Below are 11583 nucleotides of genomic sequence, written 5' to 3' on the forward strand. Positions count from 1 at the left end.
AGCGCTACGCTAGCCTACTTGCGAGAGGACCAAGACACCAAAGATGTACTGAGAAATTGACAAGTGCCAGATGTCGACTTGCGATCCAACCGACACCCACCGAAATCGGCATCAGAAAAGCCCACCAAAACCAGAGAAGAATCTGCAGAGTACCAAAGACCAAACTCAGGGGTGAATTTTCAGATACCTGAAGATGCGTTTCACCACCTGCCTATGGGAGGTGCGCGGAGAAGCCTGGTACCGCGCACAAAGGCCGACGCCGAACTAAATGTCCGGCCGCGTCGCCGTCAGGTACAGGAAAGAGCCGATCATGCTCCAGTACTCCTTCTGGTCCACCGCCTCACCGTCCAAGTCGTCATCAAGCGCCGTCGAAGTGCTGATCGGAGTCGGCTGAGGTGACAAGTCACTCATGTCAAACTTCCGTAGCAAGTCCCTGGTGTACTTGGCTTGATGAACGAACGTGCCTTGAGGAGTTTGCTTGATCTGCAGCCCGAGGAAGAATTGCAGCTCACCCATCATACTCATCTCGAACTCCCTGGACATCTGCTCAGAAAACTTGGAGACAAGAGCGTGAGAGAGCCACCAAAGATAATATCATCCACGTATATCTGAACTAATAGAAAATCATTGCCAGACCGCGTGAGGAACAAAGTTTTATCCACACATCCCATTTTAAAACCCTGAGCCAGCAAAAATGTTTTCAGTCTATCATACTAAGCTCTAGGTGCCTGTTTCAAACCATAAAGTGCTTTCTGAAGGTTATAAACACGGTTTGGAAACTTGGGATTTTCGAAACCAGGGGGTTGTTTCACATAAACTTCTTCTATAAAACCATTTAAGAAGGCAGATTTAACGTCTATTTGGAAAACTTTAAAACCCTTAGAAGCAGCAAATGCAAGAAAAATCCGAATCGCTTCCAAACGAGCAACAGGGGCAAAAGTTTCCTCAAAATCAATCCCTTCTTTTTGGCAAAACCCCTAGGCAACAAGACGAGCCTTGTTTCGAACAACCAACCCATCCTCACCTGTTTGTTTTTGAAAACTCACTTCGTTCCGATGGGATTACAAGCAGGTGGAGGCTCGACTAAAACCCAAACTTGATTTCTTTCAAAATTTTCGAGTTCCTCATGCATGGCATTGACCCAATTAGATTCAGAAAGAGCGTGTCCAATATCTTTGGGCTCAAAAGAGGCAACAAACGCTGAATGAGCAAAGCCAGCAATACTTATTACCTTGGACCGTGTGACTCTCTCGTTGATGTCACCTAGCATCTGTTGAGGTGGGTGACGATGCTGAATGTGTCACGGTGCTTCCCTTGTTGAAGTCACCTCCTCCTCAACCAAAACTGGTGTCTCCTTAGGTGCAGCTGGTGAAGGCTAAGTCACCTGCTCGACCGGCCCCCGGGAAGTAGAAGTAGTAGGATCGGGGCCGTCATCATCGTCCGAGCTCGTGACGAAGGCGGCTGGGTCCACAACACGCGTGGTAGCCTCAGCATCACCCTCTGCAGCTTCTTCCTCCTCATCTTCAAAGATGGAGGTGCCGAGCTCATCCTCTCCTGCAACTTCAAAGACAGAAGCATTGCACGATGTAGTTTCGTCGAAAGTGACTTCACAAGTCTCTCTAACGATGTTAGAATCAATAAGCAACACACAGTATGCGCTGGAATGGGATGCATAATAGAGAAAAATGCCGTCAGACGAGCGAGACTCAAACTTATCAAGATTTCCTTCTTTCAGCACAAAACATCGGCAACCGAAAACTCTAAAATGGTCAACACGGGGCTGGCGTCCAAATCGCAACTCATAAGAAGTCTTGTATATGAAAGCACGCAAGAAAATGCGGTTGGACACATAACAAGCGGTATTGACCGCCTCAGCCTAATACTTTCGAGGAGTCCTATGCTCGTCGAGCATCGTCCTCGCCATCTCAACCAGCGTCCGATTCATCCGTTCTACAACTCCATTCTGCTGTGGAGTGTAGGGAGAAGAGTACTGGTGTTCAAGACCTTGATCACTGCAAAAGGTGTCAAAATGAGCGTTTTTGAATTCTGTGCCATTATCACTGCGAATCGCTTGCATGGCCTGGGGTAGCTCGTTTTTCAACCTCAAGATCAAGTCTCGAACAAAATCGAAAGCCTCATCTTTGGTTCTCATGAAAAAGACCCAAGAATAGCGAGAAAAATCATCCACAATCATAAGAACGTACCACTTCCCACCAACTGACATCACCCTAGAAGGCCCAACAGTGTCCATGTGTAGCAACTCTCCAGGGTGAGTGGTCATCACCTGATTAACAGGCTGATGAGAAGTAGCAATTATCTTCCTGTGGCGACACGGATGACAAACAAGGTCCTTTTCAAACTTCAATTTGGGCAATCCTCGGATTAGGCCAAGTGAGCTAAGTCTAGACAACAAGTCGAAGCTCAAGTGTCCAAGTCTCCTATGCCACTTCCACAGATCAGAAGAATGACCAGCCAACAAGCAACGAGAAGGGCCAAGAGAAGTTCCAAAGAAGTCAACCAAGAAAACCCGATCGCGGGGTAAAATCCGGCAAACCAAATCTCCTCTGGAATCTAAAACACGCGAACAGCCCTCCTTGAAGCGAACTTCAAACCCCTCATCAAGAAGTTACGAAACATAGAGCAAATTGAATCCAAGGTTCGAAACCAAAGCAACTTCTCTCAGGGTAAAGCGATCAGAAACTCTAACAACGCCAACACCACGTACCTTGCCCTTACCATTATCCCCAAATATGATGTATTCTTTGTGGCGCGTTGGGGTAAGGTTGGAGAACCATTTGTCATTCCCGGTCATATAGCGCGAACAACCGGAGTCCATGATCCACCTGTTCTCCAAGCCTCCAACCTGCACATCAGTAATGAGACAAAGGGTGAGCAAATGTCTCAACACTGGGGTTAGCAAAGTGTGAAGCAAACCAGTATCGAGCCATTTGCTCTACAGAAGGGTTAGCAAAATCAGGAAAAGCGTATCCCGCTTCCCGTCTACCGCGAGGCTGACGACCACCACCCCGAGGAAAGCATGGTGCATCGTAACCTCCTCCAAAGCCTCGGTCCCGTGGTCCATAGCCGTACTGAGGATGACTAGGAGCACGACCGGCAAAGCGACCACCCGCTGGAGCACGGTAACCACCACCGTCTCCCTATCCTGTACCTATACGGCGCGCCCTAGCATCTTGCCTACCACCACGCCGAGGAGGACCATGTACCCGAGCAGAGTACATGTCTGAGTTACGTCTCTCCTGCTCACGCCTCACAGCCCGCTTCCTCCTGAAACAAAACTCCTCCAGGTGACCCTCTCTGTCACAGTACTCGCAGTGGTACCTCACCTCTCTCTTTGGAGGTGGAGGCCTCGCCTGCGGACGGGGAGGATCAGCCATCTTCTTCAGGGCAACCTGAGCTGTGGCAGCAGGGAGCATATCGAGGGGATTCCTCGGCTCATTGGGCTTTGGAACCCAAACCTGCTTCTGTGGAGGTGCTTTCGAAGGTTCTTTAAGCACACCATCCACGGGGTCAACAAGCGAAGGCTGCGTGCTCGTGCTAGCAGTGTTTAGAGCACTTGGAGCTCCAGCAGCCTTGCCGATCTTACCATACAGCTTGTCAAAGTCTGACTTCGTGTATGTGTAACCGACCCCAAAACCATCACCACGCTTAAACTTCTTGATCATCATGCCCAACTGCGGCTCACTGCTAGAAACTCGACTCAGAATCGCCCTAAGATATGTGTTCTCATTCTCCAAGTTGGCTTTCTCTACTGCAAGATTATCCAAATCAGAAATCAGACCAGGGCAAACATGACAATCAATAGGTGGGCTAGACTCCACGACCTTAGTCTTCCCCAAAGACTTAATCAAGGCGTTCTTCTCATCTAGCTCCGACCTAAACATGGGACAAAGCTTACACGCACCAAGCAAAACTGGCCTAGACTTCATCTCCTCTAGCTCGCACACAACAGTAGCAAATTTAGATTGCAAAGCGGCTAGATCAGATTTAAAGATGAGACACTCATCATATTCAAGCACATCACTAACTATGGGAGCGTCCTTGACAAGTTCAAGCTCATGCTTGGCCTTGGCTAGCTCGTGAGACACGTCAGCAAGCGAAGTCTTAGCAACATCTAAGTTCGCGACGTTCTCATCATGCTTCGCACGGAGAGCAACAAGATCATTCATGTGAGATATGCAGCCAGCGCACTCATCCTCACCAGATTTCTCTCTAGCACAAGCCAGCTCAGCCCTAAGCTTTCTACGCTCTCTAGCTACTTCCTTAAGCAGCCTCTTCTGGTTGTCGAGAGCGGCGTACAACTCCCTAACCTCAGTATCAAGCATGTCAATAGTGGAGTTTACCTCTGAATCACTCTCGGATCCAGGAGAAGAGCCGTCGTGCGTCGGTGTAGCATGTCCACCTGGAGACGCACGATCACCATTGGCCTCACCCGCCATGGTGCAGAAACCCTTGCGCCGACCGGCCGCCAAGTAAAGGCCGATGAAGCCGGTGGCATCCTTGTCCCGCTTCTGCTTCTTCTTGTCGTCGTCGTCAGAGGTCGGTGAAGAAGAGCGGTCGGTGTCAGAGCTCTTGTCGAGGTCGCTGAGCTGCGCCAGGAAAGCCTTCTCCCGCTTCTTGGCCTTGTACTAGAAGCGCTTCTTGAGCGACTCCTTGTCGAAGCGTCCTCCCTTGCCCCGGTCACGACTGCGGTGCTTGTGGCGCCGACGCTCCTTGTTGGAGCCTCCCTCGTCGCGGTGGCGGTAGTAGTCGAAGTTGTTGTTCTGGCCACCGCCGGACTCCTTGGGGCAATCGGCGATGAAGTGGTTCAGATCGCCGCAGTGGTAGTACCCGGGGTTCTTCTTCCGTTGCCTGTTGTGGTAGACATGCTGGAACTTGTTGATGAGGAGGCACAAGTCGTCGTCGCCCAGTGTCTCTAGCTGCTCATCTGTAACAGAAGGCAAAGAGGCAAGAGAAAAGCCAAGAGCAGAGTTAGCGTTAGAGCTCGATCCACCGGGGCCAGTCACAAGAGCGATGCGCTTGGAAGGAGGGGCACCATTGAGCTTGGGTCGTGTCTGGTTATCTACCTCCGTGGCCTTGAGCTTGCTGAAAAGCTCATTCACGGTCAGAGTCTCATAGCCTGCAGACTCAATGATCGTGTTCACCTTGAGATCCCACACAGAGCGGTCAAGTGCGTAGAGCAACTTAAGGGGCTTCTCGTGATCTGTGTAGTCAAGGGCATCAGCAGATCTGTTCGCACTGACTTTATTCACAATCGATTGAAACCGACTGAACATATCGCCAATGCTCTCACCCGGCCCCTGTGTGAAGTTCTCATATTCACGCCGGTGAGTCTCGAACAGTCTAGCCTTAACCTAAGGTGTGCCCTCGTGGTAGTTATCAAGGCACGTCCAGACTTTGTGGGCTTCCTGAAAACCCTGGACGCGTGAGAACTCTGCACGAGAAACGCCAGCGAACAAGGCATTGACAGCCTTGGCGTTAGCCTCGTGCACGGACACCTGAAGAGGAGATGTCCGAACGGCAAGCACCTCGTACGCTTGGTTTTTGGTGATATCCCAGACCTCGGTTCCCATGCTTTGTAAGAAGGCACGCATGCGAACCTTCCAATAAGCACAGTCCTCGCCGGAAAACACTGGGATCTTACCAAGACTCACCATGGTCTCCAAGTAGTTTTCGAACCGGGTAAGGTACTGAAAACCTCAACTAGGCTCTGATACCAATTGAGGGACCGAAAAGGCGACCAGAGGGGGGTGAACGGGAGCCTATTAAAATTTATCACAATCGGAAAGATCGGCTTAGTCCCGAAGTACACGCCCAACCCTAAAGTCCTAGGCACAGTGTGGAGTAGCTGTGGTGGAGCTGCACCAACACAAGAAAGCTTTAGGAACAAACAAGATCCAATGCGGAAGCAGGCGCCGAAAAACAGCACAAGAACCAGCACGGTATAACTCACCGGTTGATCCGACGCACAGTTTTGAACAGCGTCGGTTCAACCGGTGAGCAGAGCCAGCAGCAGAGAGAAACGAGCACCGGTTGATCCGGCGTGGAGATTGACACGGCGTCGGTTCAACCGGTGTTAGCACACACCGGATAATCCGACAAAATCTAATCCAATCGCCGGTGCAGTTGTCCAGAGGGACTGCAAAATGACTTAGTGATCACCGGTTTAACTGACATTAAGAAAAGCCTATACGCCGGTGCAATGGGCCAAACAGCAAAACCCTAGCAGCTGAAAAACCTACTCACCGGTTGATCCAACGCATCATCTTACAAGTGCCGGTTTAACCGGTGATAGGAGAAAATCTGCCCATGCCCAGAAACGATTTTTCAGTTCGTGACTCCTGAAAAACTTGATGATTGACGGATGAAATCAAGTCCAAAGGAGCTCAAATTTTGGGAAGATAAAGATGATGACGTCAAGAGCACATCCCCAAAAGATCTCAACGAAAGTCCTCACGGATTAAGAGGAATCGACGAGAATTGGAGCAAAAGCGGGTTTTCTCTAGAAACGCGAAAGGCACAAGAACTCCGATCCTGAAGGGCTCGTGATTCCGAGAGGTTTTGCACTAGCCAAGAGGGATTAGAATCACTTCAAAGAGCTCAAAGAACCACAACAATCTTGTGCACCATGGACACATAACCGGGAATCAAAAATCCATCATAAGGAAAGCACAAGACGTATGAGATCGAAACGAAATCAAAACCCCGGAGGGCACTAGGAGGATTGGGCCTCCTTTCCCGATCAATCTCAGTACAAAACCCTCAAGAATCCATGGCTAAAAATTCATCGCTAGAGAGGAGAGGGAGGAACAGAGGAAGGAGGAGGAGAGAAGGACGCACGGGATGAGGGGGAGCGCCTCTGTTCTGGCGCAGGGAAAGAGCAAGAGAGAGAAAGAGGGTGAGGGGTATTTAACCCCAACAACTCTCAACCCAAAATACTAAACTACCCCTAGAGCTGAAAATAAACTAAAAGGCCCGTAGGGGCAAAACCGAAAAAGATACATGGACTCATCCGACGGCCGAGGTTCTTTATTTGGATCGAAGTCTTCTCCGCGATGCCGTCATGTCGATGAAGATCCGGTTCACGGTTTTGGGGGTCCGCGAAACCCGGGTAGGTGGCCGGTTTTGAGAAAACCGCCAAAACTCCACACGCGGGAAAATTCCCGCCTCCACCCCGTGGCCCTGGACGTTGTTCCCGCCTCGGCCTTCTGACGGCCCTAGACGCCGCCCGACGCCCATCACCTCCTCGCCTGCAGCGAGGCCCTAGACGCCGTCGACGCCCGTCGCCTCCGTCGGTCCCGAGACCGACACCCGTGCCTCCACGACTTGGCGTCTTCAACCGCCATCCGCCTCCTTGGTTTTGTGGCGCAAACCAAGAAACCCGCCTTCCGTCGCCGCTTGCGCCCTCGATTCAGGAGTGGACGCCACAGCTGCCGCATGGCACGAGCTCCGGTCCCGGCTGCCCTTCACCGCCGTCCACCGCACGGTCCATCGGCCACAGCACCTCTACGGCAGCTCTCCGTCGACACTTGACGCCCGTGTACCTGCAACCAAAGACCAAGCGCATGATTACACCGCACGGTTGACAATTCACTCATCACAAGCAAGATAGAGTACTCTACATTCCTCATTTGGCTTATCACATGTAACCGGCCGGGATTGAATACCACCTGCAATATTCTGATCGTGGCTGGCCTCGGAGCTCTGATACTGCAATCATGCTATCGCCATAGACGCATAATTTTAGAGGAACTGGATCATCACGAGGTCCGCTCGCGCTTCACACAAGGAAGTAACTGGCAATCACGAGGTCTGCAGGGGCCGCAGGTCGCGCCTGCGGCCAGACGACGAGCGCGCGCGGGTTTCACTTCTTTCACTATATGAGTAAAATCTTCCTAGTCGATCGAGAACCATAGGACAGAGGTTCCTTCATATAGGTTGGAACAGATGAGCCAGTTTGGATTGGTTCCAGCACAATTTGATTTTCTGACGATGCTGCGCTTCTGTGAAGCTAGTCCCCTCGACACATGTTCCGAATGCATCCCATTCTCGATCAGGGAAACTCGTCGATCGGCATCCTTGACAGTTTGTATTATCCTCTTTCCAAATTCTTTTCCCAGCAGCCAAATGAAAAGGCCGGGCATGCCTAACATTTTGTATTATTTCTGTTGCTCCAGCCACAGGGAGAAGTCTGCTATTTATAGCTAAGGCAGTTCGTTCTGCACGGGGTGAGCAGGAATTTGTTCCACGTTATATCAATACAGCCGACCCGGAAAACTGTTTATCTTTTGTTTAGCACGAGCTAGCACAAATTTATGAAAGAGTTAAAGGGAGATCAGTCCATCGATTGTGTGTACCCTACATTTTTTAAACTGGTGTCCCTTACAGGTTTGTCTTTGCTGCTGCCTGCTGGTTGGTGGCAGTAGACGAGGTCGCAAATCCGTACGCCTAGGGCCAACATCTAATAAGTGCTTAAACCATCCAAACCATCCCATAATGAAGTTAATAATAATCAAGCATAAATGCATGACCTAGAGTATATCTTAATTTTAGGTTTAATTTTTAGGGCTTTTTACATCTGTGCCATTAGTTGAGACCCCCACTTCAGTTTTGCCACTAGTTCTGAATCCACCTCAGTTTGCCTTCGTCAATGTTTTGCTTTGCTTAGTTTTGCCATTCCGTCACGTTTGCCATCCATTTTTGGCGTTACTGGCCGGTGGGTCCCGCACATTAGTCCGACAGGTGGGCCCAGCTTGCTTCATCCCTTCCCATCCCCAAATCCACCCGATCCCCACTCCCCACCCCAGCCGCCGCCCCGATCCCCAATCCCCACCCCAGCCGCCGCCCCGCCCCGTGCTGGCCCAGACGCCGCCCCGCCCGTGAACCCCGCTGCCGCCCTGCCCGTGCACGCGGCCGGCCGGAGAGGCCAGCCCCGCGCCGTGAATCACCTCGCCGTGGAGCCACGCACCAACTTCGCCGCCGCCGCACACGTCCAAGGGAGGGAAGGGCCGGCGCGAGATCCGGCCCGCCGCTCCGGGCAGCCGCGCGACCCCCGGGCGGCGCATCCCCCTCCGCCTCCCAAGAAGGCCGGGCAACTACAAGGGCGCAACCTCTTCTCCGGCCGCCCCACGCGCCCGCGCCACCCTTCCCTCCCCGTCGTCGCGGAGTCGAGATCCCGAGTACGCGGGCGCCCTCCCGATCGAGGCCGCCGCGAGATCTCTCCGTCTGCGAGCTCCGCTGCCTCCACGACGCCGCCCCCTCCTGGAAGCGCCGCCCTGCCCTCCACGACGCAGCCGCCTCCTTGAAGCACCGCCTTGCCGTCGTTGCCAGCTGTGAGGAGGGCCAGCGCCCCGACGCCGCGAGGGCCCTGAGCCGGCGCCCCGCGCTCGGCCGCAACCAGCGCCGGCTTCCGACGCGAGGAGGGCCTACGCCCCGCGCGTCCATGTAGCGACCTCCACAATGGCGGCGCCGCATCAAGCCTGCTCGCTGCCCCCCTCGTAGCCTTCTCGCCGTCCCCAGCAAGCCTGCTCGCCGGCCCCTCTGCAGCAAGCCTGCTCGCCGGCCCCTCCCCAGCCGCTTGCTTTGCAGGGCGCCGCGCAAGTCACTGCTCGTACAATGCCGCGAGGATCTGGTCCAGGCCGAGGCCGAGGCTCAACCCGATGAAGGAGAAGAGTAGCACACGCATTCAATGACACGCAGACACAGTGGGGCGCTCATCTGGAATCCGTCGGCAATGACTCGGAGGTAAGTGTTTGTGATTCTTGGTTGGGGCTTGTGATTTTACTGAAATTGACGCTACAATGGTTCAATTTGTGATGAGAATGTCCCATTTTGCCTATTGATTTTGCAGCTTGAACATCTACTTGATGATCATAGGGAGGGGATGGTGGTCAGGACTGGGCTGAGATGCCACCATGATCTGTACCCGATCTTGAGCTGTAGCTGGTCGGGTTCAGATGCAGGAAGAAGGTACTTGGCATGCCCACAAGTGTTGCAGCCATGTTCATTCAAATATTGGATTGACCAGGAGTTTAGTGGTAGAGCAAGAAGGGTGATTGAAGACCTCGTGTCTATGAAACAGAGCATGACAGAGTTGTATGTGCATTCCTCTGACCAATGGGATTCCATGTATGCTGATAGACAGAGAGCACGAAAGGAAATTTCTGAATTGAAATCAACAATTAGTGAACAACGTAGTTGCATTTGGTGGTTGTTGTGTTTCTGTATTGTAATCGCTGGAAGCCTATGGCTCATTTTGTAATGTAAAATGCAAGTATGAAATGATGTTGCAACAATTGTAACCATGTATTGTTGAAACATTGATGGTTGCCTTTGCATATTCTGCTGGTGATGCAGTCACGGCCGTGGACAGCGGGAAGAGGGCGCTCGAGATACTGGGCTCGGTACGTGTTCTTCTGTCAGCCTTTGTTCATTGATGCGATGGAGAAGACAAAATGGCTCCAATCTGGTTCCTTTCTCTGAACTAAACATTGGCCTGCTGCTTTCTTGGGGTTCAGGAGCCGAATATGAGTATGATCATCACGAACTACTGGATGCCCGAGATGACTGGCTACGACCTCCTCAAGAAGGTCAAGGTGGCATGCGTCCACGCATTACATTACATTACATCTGACGCAATGTGCATCTTGGTAACCAGGAATCGTCGGAGCTCAAGCAGATCCCGGTGGTGATCATGTCCTCCGAGAATGTTCCGACACGGATCAGCAAGTTCGCCCCTGAACCACCCGATCCCATTGCCAATCCTTTATGTCACCTTCTTGCTGATAAATAGAAACTGATGAGAGGCCACGACGATGATCTGAATCTCTGTCCACTTTTTCTTCAGGTGCATGGAAGAAGGCGCCGAGGACTTCCTGCTCAAGCCCGTCAGGCCGTCGGACATCTCCCGCATAACCACCCAGATGCTGCACTGATCAGTGGCCACCACAGTCGTCAGATTGTCAATAGTGTTTTGCAGTTACAGTGGACGTAGCGATCGAGTTTATTCAGAATAGCAGTTAGACACCGTTCAAAAAAAAAGGAATAGCAATTAGACTGTAACGGGGGCTCGGCTAGCTTGTTGCTTCAGTAGTAGCAGGAGTTAGCTATAGGCTTCCAGTAGCCAGTTTCTCAAGATATAAGATGTGTGCATGGATCGTTTCGTTTAATGGAAAATTACAGTGGCTGACCCTTTTGCCACTAGCAAGTTTTGTTTGCTCACTATGTGTGTCCAGGTGCTGCTGGCAGTTCTGTTCCTGCTACCAAGCCACTGAATAAAAGAACTTGACCATTGTCCAGGTGGCATTAGTTGAGACCCCCACCTCATTTGTTTCTTATTGCTAGACTGAAAAAATAAGATACGGAAAGGAATTAGTTTACTGTCCTTGAGTTGTATGAAGCATGGAGAACCCAGGGACATCCCACTCGTTTTGATGTGCAAAATATGTGTGCGCCGCAGAGACTTGAACCCGCGACCTTAAGTTTGGGAAGGCTAATGAGCGGTGCCGCATGCATTCCCTATGCTCCACTTGAGGAAACACTTTCTCTACAGCAATTTCCAAGCCC

General features: G+C 51.7%; 1 protein-coding gene across 1 annotated transcript; it reads left to right on the plus strand.

Moving 5' to 3' along the window:
- Positions 1–10268: 10268 nt before the first annotated feature.
- Positions 10269–11300, plus strand: LOC120667419 (two-component response regulator ORR7-like). The gene is made up of 4 exons (XM_039947499.1): positions 10269–10421; positions 10536–10613; positions 10676–10746; positions 10865–11300. Exons 1-4 carry the CDS (start codon positions 10341–10343, stop codon positions 10950–10952), a joined length of 318 nt encoding a protein of 105 aa, XP_039803433.1. The 5' UTR covers positions 10269–10340; the 3' UTR covers positions 10953–11300.
- Positions 11301–11583: the final 283 nt, after the last annotated feature.

Source organism: Panicum virgatum, chromosome 3N, assembly GCF_016808335.1.
Source record: "Panicum virgatum strain AP13 chromosome 3N, P.virgatum_v5, whole genome shotgun sequence".
Classification (NCBI taxonomy): domain Eukaryota; kingdom Viridiplantae; phylum Streptophyta; class Magnoliopsida; order Poales; family Poaceae; genus Panicum; species Panicum virgatum.

Coding starts and splice junctions, on each gene's coding strand:
- LOC120667419 (XM_039947499.1), top strand. CDS start 10,341: ATGGTTGCCTTTGCATATTCTGCTGGTGATGCAGTCACGGCCGTGGAC. Junction 10,422..10,535: donor CGCTCGAGATACTGGGCTCG/GTACGTGTTCTT, acceptor CTTGGGGTTCAG/GAGCCGAATATGAGTATGAT. Junction 10,747..10,864: donor GTTCCGACACGGATCAGCAA/GTTCGCCCCTGA, acceptor CTTTTTCTTCAG/GTGCATGGAAGAAGGCGCCG.